Source organism: Puntigrus tetrazona, chromosome 17, assembly GCF_018831695.1.
Source record: "Puntigrus tetrazona isolate hp1 chromosome 17, ASM1883169v1, whole genome shotgun sequence".
NCBI classification, from domain to species: domain Eukaryota; kingdom Metazoa; phylum Chordata; class Actinopteri; order Cypriniformes; family Cyprinidae; genus Puntigrus; species Puntigrus tetrazona.
This window is the reverse complement of record NC_056715.1, coordinates 4,935,672-4,954,574: the sequence shown is the minus strand read 5'-3', so window position 1 is coordinate 4,954,574 and position 18,903 is coordinate 4,935,672. Positions and strand designations below refer to the sequence as shown.

The 18,903-nt window shown below is 39.0% G+C and overlaps 1 protein-coding gene across 1 annotated transcript in view; it reads right to left on the bottom strand.

Moving 5' to 3' along the window:
* Positions 1 to 3,266: 3,266 nt before the first annotated feature.
* Positions 3,267 to 18,903, bottom strand: part of efcab11 (EF-hand calcium binding domain 11) — a 41,666-nt gene continuing 26,029 nt past the window's right edge. Inside the window, exon 6 of the mRNA XM_043262492.1 lies at positions 3,267 to 3,430. Coding sequence (XP_043118427.1) covers positions 3,325 to 3,430 — 106 coding nt within the window. The 3' untranslated portion in view covers positions 3,267 to 3,324. The remainder of the gene's footprint in view (positions 3,431 to 18,903) is intronic.

Genomic DNA, 18,903 nt, shown 5'->3' with positions numbered 1-18,903 from the left:
GAGCAGAAATTTTTATACGTTTAACCCCACTACAGATGGTGGCCAACCAAAGGGAAAATTGAGAATTCATAATTAGGCTGCCTTCCGTTTTAATCTTAATCGCTCAGATTACATAAAAGTATCACAGACGTAATCTCAGATTAGAAAGAAAGGTTTAAAATACGTCCTTACCTCTCACTTGGTCACTAAGACTCCCTTAAGGAGCGTATTTGGTACAGAAAACATTTTTTATCGTATTTCATTGATACGGTGAAACGATGAAAAAGATTGGAAATATGGGAAAATCTACCAAGACAGATGCTATTTTGTGTCATTCATGTGAACACCTCGGTTCGACGCACCTGCTAGGTCGGCTGCTTCACGCGCACATTTGTACATCAACACACAGCCCATAAATTTTCTCTCCAGACTTTGTTTTAAAGAGCGTCAAGTTAACAATGACTTGACTTTCAGTAGCAGCGGTGACAACAGCATGAACAAGCTGCTCGTGACAGGCCTGCTCAGACCGAACTACACGAGAACACCACAAAGACGGCACTGATGGACTGCAACAGAGCTTCTCGTCTTCCACAGATAGAGCGCTCTGTAGCAACGCTCTCTTTCTGCTAGCAGGTTGAGCAGGGAGCAAGGTCCCTCATTTGTATCTGCCAGTCCTGATTAATGATATTTCATCCTTACCATGTTCACTTGTTCTTTTTTTTTCTCCCCGACTTGCTCTCTGTGTTTCTCTCTCACGCTCATTTTAATACAGACACACCAGGCTGGTACAAGCAGGACTTATTGATGATACCTAGACATGCCCATGACACATGCAGACCTGCACATGTGGAAACAAACTAACTCACGTGTGCACATCAAATTGGATGCGTGTAAAAGGGCTAATAAAAGTCATTGCACATCTCAGGTTCTCCCACAGAGAAACACAGGAAGGATGACGTGTCAGTGCTGTATTCGATTAGAACATCTATCCAACATAAAATACCAGGTAATTTGGGGAACACAAGTTTATATAGATTAGGGGGATGTCACAATATAATATTCATGACAGCCGTGATATTTTAAAAAACATGAAGTAGTGATATCATGTTTCAACTACACAATGATAATATTGTAAATAATCCAGTGTCTGGTTGACACTGCAACATGATAGGTGGTGAAAATGCACCCTATTGCTGGATGCCAACCATAGAAAGTTGTGTAGCTACTACTAAAGCATAAAATCCTGTTTTGAGATGATAACATTCTCATCCGAAAAAAAAATGTGGGAGTGTTTTGGATTCTGTAAAAAAAAAGACAGTCTGCAGTTACTGCCATTCAATGCTGTTATGTTTGTTCTCTGCACAGTTATGGTTAAATGCTTGTATTTTGAGTGATAATGAGATAATGATTTTAAGAGATAATGATACTGAGTGAATGCTCTCCACATATAGTTTAAGATCATCAAGTAATTTGACTTTACGTGTGCTAAATCCCAGCCTCAACCTATTCAGAGGTACCGGTACTTACATAGAAGCCTATACAAAGCAGCCAGAAACAAATGCCAGTTTTAAAGAAAAATGTCAGATGTACTTGGAGGCTTTTGAATCTGAATCTGAATATAACTGAATGAGGCTTTTACATCTGAACTGGCTATCTCTCTCTCTCTCTCTCTCTCTCTATATATATGTCAAAATATTTTCATATTGCCCATGTTCTGGTGCCTACATTCACTTGCAGTATTTACAATTGTTGATTTGACTTGTTAATCTTTTCATTATTATTTCTCATTTATTCACTAATGGCTGATCATACAGCAAGAATATCATGACAATGTGGTAAAAAATGAGGCCCCACTGTAACTTGTTAACATTTGATTATCTGAATGATTGATTGCATTGAGTATCCAACCTCAATAACCAGCACAAAATTCCAACAAACACCCCTCTTCCAGAGGCTTTTTCCCCCCACACTCTTTGATTTCATCCAGACCATGTTAAATCTTATCATGCATTCGCTTCCTGGGTGAGTGTGGAATTATTTTCAAATACGTTTGGTCTTGTCCAGAACTGTCAATTGCTGAATTCTCTTTCTCGCTATCAGCTCATTGCAGCTCCATGGCATGAAAACGAATGAGAAAAATAGAAAAGCTATCCTCATCGTCAGAAAAAGAGCTACTGAGAACACAAAGGAACACAGTTTATTCCCTCAAACGACTGGCATAAACAACAGGCACACAATGTGTTAATCTACGGCTCTTTGCACTGTTGGCAAGGTTTAGACTGAAGCCACGTCGCGAGACAGCTCTACCTTCTTCCTCGCACGGGTTTGGCTCAAGGTGTCGACGCTCTCTCCCACAGCACAATACACCGACTAAACTGGAGGATTCGTTTAATCGAGTTTCAAAGAGGAAGGTGAAGATTAAACTAGCGCCTCTCTGTTTATATTTGAACAGCGGGCCATTCTCGAAAATGAACCTATGAGTGGATTAAGCACGTATTTGATTAAAACTGTATTTGATTATTTTTCTCCAAGGCCATTTCCTTACTTGATGCCTCCTGAGCCCCCTGATGGATTGAGGATAGAGTGAGCGTCATGTCATACAGATGAAGACTCAGGACTGATTACAAAAACAAATTAATCTTTATTCAGATGGGAGTGCAGCAAATCTCTCGAAACACAAACAAGTATTTACAGTTCCATAATCGCATGTAACAAGACGAGTCGCATAAAATCCTCCCCGAACGAGTACGCTTGGGCATTTTAATATATGTGTCGCTAGCAGGGAGTTCTGCAAAAACTGAATCTGAATGCTATTGTTAATATTCAATTTTAAGGCAAGCTGTCAATTTTGCAGATGGATATTGAAAGAGGAAGGAGAACTGTAAAGATCCTACCCCTTACTTGCCATAAAATAGGTTGACAGAACTCACAGAATTCATTTTAAGAGGCACAGAGTATAGAATATCTGAAGGCAGGGATGGGAATATTGTTTCCGCATCTAGTGAAGTGGACCCTGAGAGGCTAGGTTAAATTTAATGTAGTTTGTAAGGCAACTGCACAATAGAAATGTGTGCTTCTCTATTACATGGTGCAGCCTCAGTCCAAATGGATCGATACAACATCAAAACTCATCATCAAACCCAAGCGTCAAGCATTTGAGGTTACTCTGCCTTTTCAACAGACAAGGCCAAATGGTGTTTTCTAAACTGCTAACAATTATCTATTGGACAGTCAATGTGAAACCTGACTATCAAAGCTTTAAATTAAAAGCCAAAAGGAAGGGGAAAATCACCGGGTTGTGAATACATGTTCTTTTATGGGCGATCTAGTATGTCTTTCAGGCTCTTATTTTGTGTTTCCTGTGGAGTTGCAGATGTTCGCCAAACCATAGCTGATGATATTTTCAAAGTCCTTGAAGCTGATATGACCATCAGAATCCTGATCTGCGTACCTCTGCGCAAATAAATAAATGGACAACAAATATATTTGTTAATAGTTGTGAATAAACAAATAAGTACAGCAGGGTAAGATGGAAGAAAAAGTGACGGTAATGTATAATGCAGTAACAATTTTAAAGGAATAGTTCACTCAGAAATAACATGGTGATGATGGTGGATGGTGGCCATTATTTTAAGGTTCCATAAATCTGATATATCCGTCGTGAAACTAATGTATACATCTCTGGGGGTTTAACATAGCAGATTAATGGGTTCTTGTAATAAAAATATTCATATTTTTAAAATTATAACTCAAATCACTGACTTCCAACAACACTTTTTTAGGGTGACAACTATTAATTGCTTATTAGTATGCATTTTACCCCAGAGGTTATCTTACACCATCTTACCCTACAACAAGTCAAATCATTACAAGACATTCAATTACATCCTGAAGAAAACATAAGATCTGATTAGTTTGAACATTTTAATAGTATTTAATCTTAAGATGAATTTCAGAACAGCATCAAAAGGGCAAAGTGCTCTGTAATATTAAGCAAGAACTCAGAAAACACTATTGAATATCTGTCAGTGTCTGATATAAACTTAAACCGAATAGCAGGAGGGTTAAGTAATTTGCAGTGCTTCAGTTCTCTCACTCAAATTCGACATGACATCCTTTCTTTGATCTATATCCCAGGCACTTCATCACTAACATGGTCTGCAACAGTATTCCTTTTGAAATGCATTAATTCTGTTGATGCAATCTGATAATCCATAAAAGTGATGACAAATGGACGTTTTCTGGTTTAGCACGTAGTCAAATGTCTTCGTGGGCCGACACAGCTGAATACCTGTAGAGGTGGTAGATGTATCTCAGCTCTCAGATGTGAAAGTGACTGATGTTCACTCTAACCTTGCAAGTAAGTGCTGTCTGATTGACTTGAGCGAGTCAGCACCGGACTTATTTCACTTCTTGGTGGTAGTCCGTCCCTGGACAGGTGGTGGATGTGCAGAGAGCTGCTCATTTTCAGCTGACTGAGTCTTTTATCAGTCCTGAGGGTGGAAGTCATGTAGCAGAAAGAGAAGCCTTGACTCTAACTAAAGGTCTTATACCAAAGCCATGAATTTTAGGAAGTTTCAGTTTAGAAATGAGCTTTTCACCTGGAAGGGTCACTGAAAAAGATACAAAAAGTAAAAGCAAGGACAATGAACCCGAGGAAGAAAAAAAATACACCATCTCATCAGGTACCATGGTTATAGGTTCACACAAATTTGTCTTTAAGTGTCAGTGTTCACTGACTGTCTCATCAGTCTGTGTCTTGGGTTGATGGTGCGACCAAGTGACTTGCAATTGTCCAGATCTATCACACACTTACAGCTTGTGCGAGCAAAGCTCTTCCTCTTCTCTTCTCTCAAAGCAAGCGCACATTTCACATTGGCGAATGAGTCATTCGTGACATAACGAGCTGATAAAGACAGTGTGAGCAAATTGAATCGTGTCCGAGGAGCAGAGGAGGACATTACAGCGCAAACGGGCTGACCATTTCTTCCTCTCAGTGCTCACTTCCTGTTTCAAAGATGAAATTAAAATAGCTATTCTGCTGGAGAGAGATCTTTATTTCCTGCTTTTTGGTTCAGCTGTTTATCGTCTACAGTGTATCAAGCAAGTCTGCAAGCGCAGAATCAGATTGCAATCACGTAAAACTCATTAAGCGGATGTTTTTACCAAGACCGAGATTAATGCGGATAAAAACCGCCACAGGAAAACTGCTCCTCCAATTGCAGATGAGGAAGAGCAAACATAAGGGAAGAGATATATAGGGAGCTGAAATTTTCCTGCCTCTCTCTCTCTCACTGGGGTGATTTCTCTATTACTCTCAACAGCAGACTGATCGTGTGCAAACACAGCAGATGTGAGGGAAATTTGGTAGCAACAGGGAGGAGAATTAAAACAACATTAAGCATCCAGCAACTGGAAAATCACACTTCCCTTTTCCATGCCGGTGACTCCCATTCAAATGGAAGTGTAGCACACATCTAATTAGATTCTAATGAAGTCCTCCCCATGGAGGAGGACCGTTGAGACATCAAGCATGCCCCTCTCCTGAGCCTCTGCCTGCACCTCTCTGAAGCTTTCGACAGAAAGAAAGAAAGATGGCAAAGAGAAAAGATGACTGCCTGAAACTTCCCGAACAGCTTTTGAACACCTGTGCTACTTCCACTGATTAAACGAATAAGGCAACATATCTCTCTTGCTAACCTGCAATCAAGAGGTTGCAATTAAAGTGTGACAAGGTTGAGCATAATCACGTTTGAAGAGGACTGCGTGGACTGACAATCTAATTTACGTAGCAAAGCGGACCGATTCCTGCATTGCCATGTTTGATTGAGTGAAGTGATATTAGAACTAAGGCTTTGCATCAAACAGACTGACAGGTTGTCATATGAGAGGGCACAGTGCTGTACACTGAGGGGCTGTATAGTCTTCACGGTCTTTATCTCAGTGAGAAGAGACACATGAGTGATATTTTAGCTGTCCCTTCTTTCAGACGCTGCTAGTTGTAGTAAATGTAGCAGTGTCAATCAAAGCAGGTCCGCGTTGCAAAGTCCGTTCAGTGGAGTCACCAGAATATCTACAGCTGTGTATGACACAGATTTTCTGAAACAGTCTGATTTTGATTCAATTGTCATTTTAATTTGTTTCGAAACAATTGGGTATTCATTACAATGTCCATTTTGCTTACATAAGTAAAAAGGTCTATATGTTAATGTAGTTTATTTTACAAGGTTTCAGACTGATTTATTAATTATTTTCCCACTAGAATTTTATCTGATTAATAAGATAACACTTCCTCGCCAATGACAGAATTTTCCAGCTTTCTGTGTTTTCACTGGTGTATGGGAGCAGACACTATTTTGCATTTTCTGAAAGAGCACTGAATGTCTGGATCAAAATACCATGAAGAAAATGCAGCACCGGAAACACTGCGTATTTAATCTGATGCATAAACTCTTAAAAATAATGGTTCCAAAAAGAGGTTTTCACAGCACTTTCATAGAAGAACCAGTTTTGGTTCCCCAAAGAAACTTTAAGTGAAGGGTGAAAAACATTTGAACCTTTTGTGGAATGAAAAATTCCATGGATGTTAAAGGTTCTTTGTGGAACCATTGATGCCAATAAAAGAGATTTATTTTTAGGTGTAAAAAAAATAACACGATAATCAAACATTAGTCATTATATACATATATCGTTACAGAATGAAATTATGGTCCAGGCTGTGGTTTAGGACAGTGCAAGCTAATGGAAGTGATCCATGTCTTGATTATCAATCTGAATCAGATCTAGATTTAGTCTTTTACAAAAATGTTCTTGTTTTTTCTTCAAAATGGTGTTTTTATGAAGCTTCATAAACTAACATTCATGTGTTACAAACAGACTGCATGAAGCTACAATAATGTTTTTTGTTTAGTTTAAAAAAACCAAAAACAAATGCCCTGTTCTGTTTTTACATTGCATGTTCACATACAGTATACATTCAACAAAATATTCTATGCTTCATTAAACTTTTGTGAAATTATCAAAATGTTGGTGGTGGTTGGCTTTTTTTTCCAATGCTGGTTGGGAAAGAGTCAACAGATTAACTATTTTTATATAGAAATATAGAAAATATGCATTAATATATATTGACTATATATATATATATTAAATACAATACAAACAGAATAAAAGTTTTTGTATACATAATATGTGTGTGTGTGCACTGTGTATATTTATTATGTATATACAAATACATGCATGTATATATTTAATTAAAATGTCACGTTTATATATTTAATATAATTTATATGAGTATAAACATTTAAATGTAAATATTTTGAATATATATGCTGCATGTGTGTGTCTTTATATATAATAAATATACACAGTAAAAAAACTTTTATCTTGGGTGCAATTAATCTTTTGACAGCACTAATATATAGTAACAATAAAATCACCCTGATGTCATTCCTAATCTGTTTGACTTTCATTATTCTTGGAGAATGTTTAAACACAAAGAAATATTTTGACAGTTTTGAAAGCTTAAAGGACTAGTTAGCCCACAATGAAAATTGTATTAATTTTCCGCCGTTGTGTCCAAACCTGTATAACACGTTATCAGGTAATAACCTGTATGAGAAATGTTATCAGCGTTTTTGTCCATAACTATCTGGTTACCAACTCTCTATCAACTATGTTTCACAGTAAAAAACTATAGGTTTGGAATAGGTATTGGAATGACAGAATTTTTGTCTGAATGATTACATTAAGCCTTCAATGCTGATCGTTGGAGAAGGGTTTTCTGTCAGCCAGCTACTCTAAAGAAGGGCTGAGTTGTTGGTCCCTTAACAGGGCTGCCTTTCCATGCGCACAGGTGTCTTCCTCCCGGGCTCCTAACTGCTTGGGTGCTTATTAGCCTTCAGCCAGAGATGAGGAATATCTTGGGGCTGAGTGGCGATGAAGACTCATCGAAGCATGCAGATCCTCTAATTACCACATTGTCATAGCTAGAATACCGTCGTAATCAGAATAATGGCGCATGGCTCGGGGATGTTGTTCTTATTACCACGCAGTGTGGCAGCTGTATCTGTGAACGCTCAGCTAATCAACTCGGCTGAGAATCTGCCAAGTCATCCGCCCAGGCCACGACTCCTACGAAACACTCGCTGTGTGTGATCTGTGCCGCTTCTGATAACGTACCACAGAGGGGCGAGATGGAACCTGAGCGTAGCGAGCACGACGAGCCAGTCTTCTTAGTCACACAGGATTTGTGTTGGGACAGAAATCAGCATGGAATTGTGAGAGAGTGGGCAAGATTTGCTCGGCAGCAATGTGTTGGACGGCCATAAGTGAGATAAATATTGCCTAGACGATTCGTTTGTCTCACACCTCCGTGCCAGGATTCCCTGTGGAGGACACTGCAGCCTTCCCGGGAGATGGAAAGAGGCGGGTGATGACATCATCAGCATGGCCCACAGGAACAGGTGTATTCTTCTGATTGGTGTTCAGATGTTCTTTTTTTCCTCTCTCTTTGTTTATTTCATTTCGGTAGAAGAGGAGATGGGGAGGAGAGGCATGGCAGACCGCAAGTGCTACTCTGTCACTGTCAAGAAAACGCACGCTTCGCTCCTGTACTGACGCTGCATAAACCTGAAGGAAAAGATGCTCTATTGGCCTAACTTTTCTCTACACCAGCGCAGTTTTTATTCTGAGAAACAGAACAATATTAAAAGTGCTACGACAGGGCTTTCAAACTTTGATGTCAACAACAACTCCTGTATAAGCATGAAAAGAAACTGAAATGTTCCATTAATTTAAGTTTATTTTCATACTGCTTTTTCACAATAATCATGATTAATCAAACAAACAATAAATTAAACTAATAATGCCAATGTGAATAAATGCCATTAAAGGAACAGCTCACCCAAAAATGAAAATTACCCCATGTTTTACTCACCCCAAAGCCATGCTAGGTAATATGACATTCTTCTTTCAGGTGAACACAGTAAGGGTTTATTAAAAACTTATCCTGGCTCTTCCAAGCTTGGTAATGCTGGTGGATGGTGGCCATGATTTTGAAGCTCTGTAAATTGATATATCCGCAAGTACTACAACATAAATCTAAACTTTATGCCTCTGGGGGGTTATCACGTTCACTGAAGCAGATCGATGGGTTTTTGACTCAAAGCATGATGAAAGCTGTGTCATTTGTCGAGACAGAAGTCAGCCAAGAAGCCGGAACTCGACGTTCTTAAGGAAAATAACCGCAAGTCAGTTATTTAGGTTATAATTTTAAATATAAAAATATTTTTTGTTACAAAAACCCATCGCTCTGCTTCAAAGGACATGTGATAACACCCTGGAGGCATAAAGGTTAGTTTTACGACGCAGAACTTGCAGATATATCTGATTTATGGAGCTTCAAAATAATGGCCGCTATCCACCAGCATTACCATCTTGGAAGAGCCAGGATACATTTTTTTTAAAAACTTGTCTGAAAGAAGTCATATATACCTAGGATGGCTTGGGGGTGGGTAGTTTATGGTGTAATTTTCATTTTTGGGTTAACTATTCCTTTAACATAAAATTTGACAGGCCTTATAATATATATTTTGTAAAAAAAAAAAAAAATCCCAGTCAAATGCCCTTGCAGCCCTCTGGCCCTTCAGTTTGAAACCCCTTGTACTATAATTTCCGTAGAAGTATCTGTCATCTTCTCTAACACACTGTTTCAACATCCAAAAAGGAGAAAACTTAGACATAATCAGGTTCTACTTCAAATAAAGAAAGTGACAGATATGCATATGGCAGAGGAGCTCAACAAGCAATCAAAGATGCATGCCATCGTAGGAAAGAAAACCTTCTGCTCTTTCATGCCAGTGGGTAGGGAAAGAGCCACTGCACTGCTGAGATGTGCTCTGATTGTGTCTTAATTGGGACACATCATGGATCCTCTGACTGTTTCATTTCATTTGCTCTTCTTTTGTCCTAATAAGAGAGCACAAAGAGGGGTGGAGCTGTGATCCTGAAGCGCTGCATTTTCACCTGTGATAAATGGAGACCTGCTGCACCGTGGGAGAGATGTTATGGCCACAGCTCAATTTTATATTAACAAAATCACTTCCATTAAAACCACTGCACATTGCTGTCATGGCAACTGCTGAAAGTATCAATGGGAGTTGTGAAATGTGCAGCAGAAATTTCTCTCCCGCCTGTGGCCCCCAGACGTGATATTGATGCCGCTGTCAGGGGCGGCTGGCTTCCAGCTCCACAGCTACCTGTCGAGCCTACAAACAAGATGCGGGTTAATTCTGCCAGCGTACGACAAGAATCTACACATCTCGTCCCCATGCATACACACATAATCCCTCAAGCTGCTTAAGCATGAGGAAAGCTCATATATGTGCCTAAGCAATGTTTTCTTAGACAATACATACGATTAGCAAAGCTGCAGTGTTTGCAGAGTTATTGAGTGTGTAATATTACAAGCCATGACCTGTAAAGATAGGCAGATGAAAACCTATTTTATCTGTATATTTACAAACCAGGGCTTAACAACTGAGATTCAATCGGCCAGAGTGCATTAAGTACATGCATTTTAATGCCTTTACATGAATTCTTGTCCCAGTCACATTTCGTGGCTAAATAAACAAAAGAAAAAAAATCTATTTTATATTTTTGCATTAATGTAATCAACATTCTATTTATTAAAGTCAAGTATGAACCATAACCAGTTATGTTATTCCAAAGCAATAACTCAAGGCAGTAACGATTTGAACAACATGTTTTATATGTAAACTTTTGCTTTTTTAAAATAGTTAACTTTTAGTTTTACAGATCATCAGTCATCAAAGCTTGGAAAATATTGGTCACAGAGATTTGGCTTACATTTAACCAAGCCGATTACTCACTAAAACTCCCACAGATAATGTTTTCAGGCCATTTCAAGCAACAAAGTGGTTAGATCTAAGTGTTTGAGTTGTTTACTTACATGCCATCATATCGTTCTTTCTGATTTGTGAAAGAGGAACATGCACAAACACAAGGGGTGGGATTTATTGCACAAACCAATCACAGACGATCACGTCATATTAAATCACACTGCCTCGTCTCATGTGACTTTTCCCCATTCATTCTTAATTACCCCTCCGACCGAGCTCACTGCAATCTTTATGGGGTCTGTTAAATTTACCTGCAGGTGTCACTGTCACAGTCACAGTGTATCTTTATAAAAACAAAGGATTTATGCACTTTTTAGTGATACATTTTGGAATATTTGCATTTGTCAAAGCTTTTCTCATTAAATCTTTATATATATATATATATATATATATATATATATACACACACACATAAACAAACACAACTAGGCATGTTGTACAAGTAGAAATCTAAACTACTAGCCTGACCAGACCTAATACTTTCTGTTGAGAGTTGTTGCCCTCAAAACACAGCATGCAACAGCTACATTTCCATCTGAATTTCTCTATTTGTCCCTCTTCTCTATAGCACAGGTGGTCTGCAAACACCAGTCACTAGGGAAGAAAGAGAGCAGTGCTAGCAGGGACAGTCTATTCTTAACAATCCGACAGGAGTGCACTGAAAACTAAGCTGTTGTTCCAGCAGTCCTACACACCCAGAGAGGGAGCATGCCAAACAACACTCACGGCCTGTCAGATGAGCAGTCTCTTTCTCTTTCTCTTTCTCTCACACACACAAAATCATGCACGCAAACACACATCTAGCTAACAAAACACAAAACCATTGCGCACACACACCCCAAACCAATCACCTCTCTGTGCACCCGACATTAGGATATAAAGCACTAAAATATCTAAAGGAGAATGCCACAGTTTGATTCATGCCATGCTTAAAATCCTGACACGTTTTCAGCACAAAGCCATGAAGGCGAAACTAGGCTGTAAAGCCACAGCTTGCAGCTGTAAATTAGAATGTGCTTACCGGGAGGAGAGATTGATGACTACATAGTGTGCATCTTGTGACTCGCTCACTTAGTTAATAGGGCATTGCTGTGACTTTCCACATCTGCACTCATCCTGGGCGCAGCGGCTTCTTAAACAGAATTAAAAGAGATGTTCGTGTGACATCCTTAAAAAGCTTGTTGACCAATTGGTTGAGGAGGCAATTTCCTCAGCAAGCTTTACAGGTGGTAAATGGATTACGTAACTGGGATTGAAAGTCACGACGATGGGGCTTTGTGGAGCATGCAGAGGAAAACGAGAGGAGCTGTGTTGTTTGTTCCAAGGCTATGGATTTCTAATAAATGTTTACCGCTCGCTTTGGCCCCAAAACTCTCAACAACAATCCGTTTTAGTCACGGGAAGGGAAAGTCAATTTATTTAAATCCAGCTCTTATCCTGAAAACTCATCCTGGCTTCAAACCCGTCCCAAGCCACTGGCTCCATTTGGCATCGCTGTCATTTCCAGCCGTCTTCTTAATAACTCCTTGACTTAACCCACTTCCCGACGCAGGGGCCCTCGTATTCAATCATCGTCTGCTCCAGGAGAGACCAATCCTCTGTTTATATTACTCCACAATTTATCCCACTTTAAAAGACTGCTCGGAGAGTGAGAAAGGAAGAGAGAGAAGGCACTGGAGGCTCTTTACAATAAGCCTGATTCATCGTGAAAATTTTCTCGTTGTTTAATCAGCCAGTGTAATGAGAGAGAGTCACAGTCTATTCAGACATCTATTGACTCTTCGGCTCTATTCAAACACTTTTGCTGCTTTAGTTCTCTCTGCACTTCATAAGCTTTTCCAGAAAAGCCTCTTAATGGAATGTGAGTCAGAGAGACCAGCGTTTTCTGACAAGTGAAAACACATTCGGAAAACAAAACGAACAAGGCTGCCGAACGTGGAACCTGCTCTGGTACAAATAAATCCATTGAATCGCTGCCAGTATTGTTCGTATTGTCAAGCTTAGAACACAAACCACGTAGGACAGAAAACAGGCAAAACGCAGACTCATTGGGTAATCAATCCATTTCTGTGTCCCTGCAGAGACTTGAACAGACATCTCCTGCACCTACTCCAGTTTAGGCCAACAACCAGAGTATCAGACAGGCACAGACAAGGTTCTTTGTCTCGTGCTGGAGCTGGTCTCTTTTAGAACTGGCCCAAGTTTCCACTGCCTTAAAGATATGTCACTTCACATAAACTATGTTATGTTGTGCTACGTTCTAAATTGCACTTAGAGACTTAATCCACTCCAAAATATTTTTTTTTGTTCTTAACCCCACGTGCACAGGATGATGTACAAAATGGTATCAAAAAATATTCTCAAAACAAAAAAGTATTGTCATAGCTTCATAATATTATGGTTGAAACACTAATGGCGCATTAAGACAAGGTCTTTTTGATACTTTTCTGCACCTTGACAGTGGCAATTTTTTGGCAGTCAATTGAACAAACACAAGCCTCCTGGTTTTTATCCAAAAAGGGTTATTTGGTGTGAAATAACCCTTTAAGTTCCTTATAACTGCAATCTGAATTTGGACGTTAACTGAAAAATGTAAAGTATATAATCAATGAAAATAAAATAAACTCTTTTAACTAGAAAAGTAAAGACTGAAAAAACTGTTTGAACAAAAGTTTATTTATACCGAAACAGTAAATACAGTAAATGATAAACAGATGAATTTTGTTTGTTTGTTTGTTTATTATTGCAAGCGATCTTGTTTTGTATCCATTTTACCATGTTACATACACAAAGAAAGATCCAGATCAGGGCACTGGCTCTGCACCAATACCGACACCCTGATGGTGGAAAAGCGGCGAGAGTGCACTCTTCAAGACAAAAAGCAGAACTCCTGCTACCAAATTACCATAATATCAAAAGTCGATTTTTGCTCATGTCTACAGAAGGAGACACGGTTACAAATCAAGTGTAAAATTCTTTGGGTTATACAGTAGGACTTTAAAGCTCAGCGGAGAGAGTGGGCGTGGAGTATCTGGGCCCAGTCAGGTATAGATGAGAAATCCAGAGGAGAAATGAGGTTCCATATGAGGAAACCCTGCTGGGGATGAAATGACCCTAGTATTGAGGAGGTAAGGATGGCAGCTTTCCATGTGCGTGGCTCTCGCTGCTGATTAGTAGGACTGATGCTCTCCTGCGTGAGCCAGGCCTGTGGACTGATGGGACATCACCAGGGCTCCACATCGTCTCCATTAACACTTCATCTCGCTCACATGAGGGGAGCCGAAATATGAAATCAAAATATAAAGAGCAGAGACGAGAGAGAATCTCTGAGCAGACAAAACATGCACAGTCAAACTGCTCCACTCGCCCATGTACAGTTTATCCCCCACACACACGTTCTGTGGTTGGAACTCCAGATACACACTCTCCAACAGTGCTCCCGTTACATATTCAGATCAAACGCTTCACAGTACTCTCCAGCTGAAGCAAGCGCACTGATCCTCCAAGCTTCTAGTGCTCTTGTGTTCTTGTTGGATGTTCCTCTGTGCTTTGTGACTGAAAAAGAGAACGCTTTCTTTGTGTCTTAAAATATGCCTCTGCTGCTTCTGTAGCAAGTCGCGATTTCTTTTGTCAGATGCAACTGAATGAAAGACCTTCATCTTTCTGGGAGGGGTGTTGGGGAGGGGGCCCACCGAGACGCGTCACACGCGACTTTGTCAAAATCAGTGGAAATGCGGCGCGCTGTTGGGAATTTGTGTTTTTAATTCGATTTCTCTTTGCTGTCTAGACTCTGCTGCAAAGACGGTACAGTCGTCGCATTTCCTGACTCTCTATGGAGATATATGCCACTTTTTATCGTACCAGGGTTGACATATAGATGCACGGCAAAGAAATTAATTTCAGGGTCACAATAAGGAGTTTCTGTATAATATTGTATAAAACTAGAGGTCTTAGATAGACATGGTCTGAACTACAAAAGCTAAGCTCTAGGAAAGTTGCAGGAGGTCCACTGCAATTCTTGTTATAGGCAACCCACAGATGCCACAGAGAGTGCCATCATAACCATAAGAACCGACTGTGGGATGTGCACAAGGGCAAATCATGCTAAACATAATTTGCGGGATGTTTTACCCCACAGGACGAATGCACTCATAATTCACGCTATTGTCCGTACAGACAAATTCGTTTGATGTTTCTCCGATATCTCTTACTCACCCCCTCTTGAAAAGTCAACACATGCTTGGGAGAAAATTCAAATGTGGAGCACTGCAGCAAATGTCAGGAACAATGTAAGCCTTTGAGATCAGCAATGTGAGTGGGGGTTTGTCAGGGAGGAAAGCCAGTGATGGTCTCAGATATAGATGCTGATAGACCCTAGGGCTTCTCCACATGGACATGAGGGGTGTACAGTAAAGCACAACAGCTATAAAAGGATACAACGAATTAGATTAAAATCCAAGCAATAATATCAATGCAATAATAACTTAACTTCATGAAGAATACATCTTGTTTAATCAAACAAGAGCAGTCTGTATATATTTTAAATGAGGTCACAGCCATAAAAAGATGTTTATGACAGCCAAGAATGAAGTAAAAACAAGACATATCAGGGATAAAACAACACTTGCTGCTTTAAAATGAAAAACGGAAGGAAACAGTGTATTTTTTGCAAATTCTCTGCTTTGAGAACTCATTGTGCCGGGTGACTGATGGTAATTAGTTGAAATTAGGTTGCAAGCTGGGCCACAGTATATCAGAGCAATGCTTCTCTTTTTTGCTTCCTCTAATTTGTTTACAGTCTTTAAGCCTCTTGAGTGAGCTCTGGAGTTTTTTTTACTTTTATATAAAAAAACTGGAATTAAAAAAAATAAACAATAAAAAATGCAATTTAGGGCTGCAACAAACAATTATTTTGACAATTGATTATTCTGGAAATTATCTTCTGGATTATTCAGACCTTGTTCAATGTGGATCTGCAAAACATATACTATACATTATAATATAAAGCACAATAGTATGCAAGTATGGCTGAAATACAAAAATCAGCCAGAAAAAAACAAAACAAAAACAAACTCTAGCATATGTATAAATAACACTATAGTAAACTAGTAGCAAACTGATTTAGAATATTACTTCATATACCAATATTTACATTACATATAAAATTGATTGTACATGAGTTGTTGCAGTCCTATTATTGCTTTTAAAAGTTGTTGCTGGATCTGGAAAGAACATGCAAAAGAGAATATTGAGCATAACAGTCCAAAAAGTGCTCGATTTTACAAATCAGATATTTTTTGGCAAAAGGATACATTACAACACATCCAAATGACTCTCCAGAAGAAAAACAACACAGCTGAGCTGGGCGAAGCTCCAGAGAAATTAAAAGTCTGGGACAACGCGACCTTTAAGCAGAGGTCAAAACATATAATCTATATCTACGAAATGAGCATCTTTTCAAAATCAAAGCAGATGGGACAGTCCAAGTCATAACAGTAAGGTGGATTTATTGGCATAAAGATCACCAACATTAACATCGATTAACATCGAGAGCACATTATGCATAATTAGTGAGCTATGAATACTTCCAATCCTTGAGTTTTAATTGAGTTAAGAAGATGATGAAATATATAGATGAAGACAAAAAGTGACTAAGGAAAAAAAGTTTGTATGTGTCAATGCATTATGCCTCAGAGGTTAAGACTTCAATCGGTCACATTATCTATACCTGAGCATTACCTGTTCACAGCTGGCCTGTTGCATCCCGATAGATTGAATTTTTCAGAGGGACAATGTAATCACTTCTACCTGAGGTTGCCTTATCATACATCAAACACAGATAAGAGCAATGACAAGCATATCTAATGAATGAGCTCTCAAAAACGCTATGACTGGGGGGAACTGACTGACTATGATGGACGACTAGAATGAGAGGCTTTTAGAGGTTTCTACCATTTTATGCTGACTTCTCAGCAGCCAGCTTTACTGTGAGACTTACAGGATATAGAATCAACTGCCTACTTTGAAAAAAAAAAGTATAGAAAGAGGTGTTGTGCTTGTCTGTAAAGAAGAACATTCAGTTGGTCCTGACAGTGAAGGCACAGTAGAGACAGAAAACTGGGAGTGTGTGCATATGGCATTGAATGATGGGATAGATTCCACATTCTGTCTGATTGCACGAACACTGAGATGCAGTGCAAAGATAGCTATGCTACGGCTGTGACGTACAGATGTCAGAATGTGAGTCATCACTTCATCAAATGAAGTCCACAAAATGCAACTGTGAATCATTCAGCAATGTGCAAAACCACACATTTTCAGCAAGTCGTTTTGAATTGCTAGTCAACTAATTGGTCTTAAGAAGCATAGAACGCCAATTAAAAACCGCTGCTAAAAGCATAAATAAATTACGTGCTCTATTTTACAGAGAAAGCATAATAAAACATCTTGTTCTAGCTGTGATAGTGGATGTTTTACCATAAACAGACATCACATCAAACCTCAATTCAAAACCAGCGAATGTTCATCGATAGACACAATAAGCTGATAACACTTGTTGTTCACAAACAGGAATTAGACCGACAGACGCTCGGGCTGATCAGAGATCTGCTGAACATGCCAAGTGAGCCGCTCGCCCCGCGTTTACTTAACCACAGCCTTCTTCTGAGAAGTATTTACATTTTCTGCACAAATGGAAATCCAGATATTGCGCTGAAGGGTAAACAGCCCCTGCTAGAGAAAAATACGGGTGATTGAGCCCTTGTCTGATTTGATTACAGGTTTTATACATCAACTACAACGGGGGTACCAGTCAGTACAGAGTGTTCACGAGGCTGCCGGTTGAAAGAGCAAAAGCTGAGGGATCCTGTGCTGCAATTCATTCATTAGCATGCTAATTACATCCATTCACAAATGAAAATACCCACAAATGCCCACTGCCTTGTCGTAGGAAGTACGCACAAATCTATTAACTGCAGCGTTCGGTGACGTGTCGCCTCTTACATATCTCTTACGTGATCTGCTACACTATCACTCCAATCCACACCGATCTGAGTTTAGTGCTGTATGGTGTGGTAATATTAGCTAACAAATTGGCTTTGCAAACTTGACAGAATGTGATTAGCACTCGGTGTGAGTGGGGCTGAACACCATCAAATTTCTGCTGACAAGCAAAGATTATGAAAGCATTTAAATGCTGCTTTAATTTTGGGGCTTTTTTTCTTTGTTATTACTCAACCGTTTTCTTTGTGAGCATAATATAAATTAACTTCGGAGACTACGTTTTGAAAGCTCTATATTAAATTAACTGTAGAGCATAACAAGCTATTTCTGGCAAAGTTTGATCATGAATCCTTTTCTTCAGAAGGAGCAGTTCAAAAACAGCAATGTTGCATTTCATATTTATAATTTTACAAAAAGTCCTGAATAGCTTATGCTGGCTAGGTATGTTTTAAGGATGGAAAGTCGGTTGGGCTGGTTTAAGCTGGTCATGAGCTGGTTTAAGTTGGTCCTAAGTACGAGCTAAACCATAAACCAGTTTATAACCTCGAACCAGCTGTCATGCATCAAAATATACCTAACCAGAATAAGCTGTTTTTTAAACAAGGATATCAGCACTTATGGTTCAGAAAAGACGTTTATGCTCACGTTGCTTCTTTCTATACAAACAAAATGAATATAGAAAAGGGCAATCTTCAATATTTTACAATTCTTTTTGCAGACCAACACACACTCAACATACTGGCAGTAATGGATGACAGAAATGTCATATTTGGATGAACTATTCCCATTCCGAATGTTTTATTAAATATGCTTTAAATCAGCGCAATGGTTATTCTAGCTACTGTCTCCTTATATGCAGTATATATATATATATATATATATATATATATATATATATTTTTGTTGTTTCATTTTTATTGATAATGACTGCACTATTTACATATCAGAAGAGTGCAAATGTTTTTTTTTTTTTTTTAGCTTTTGACATGTCTGTGAATGAGAC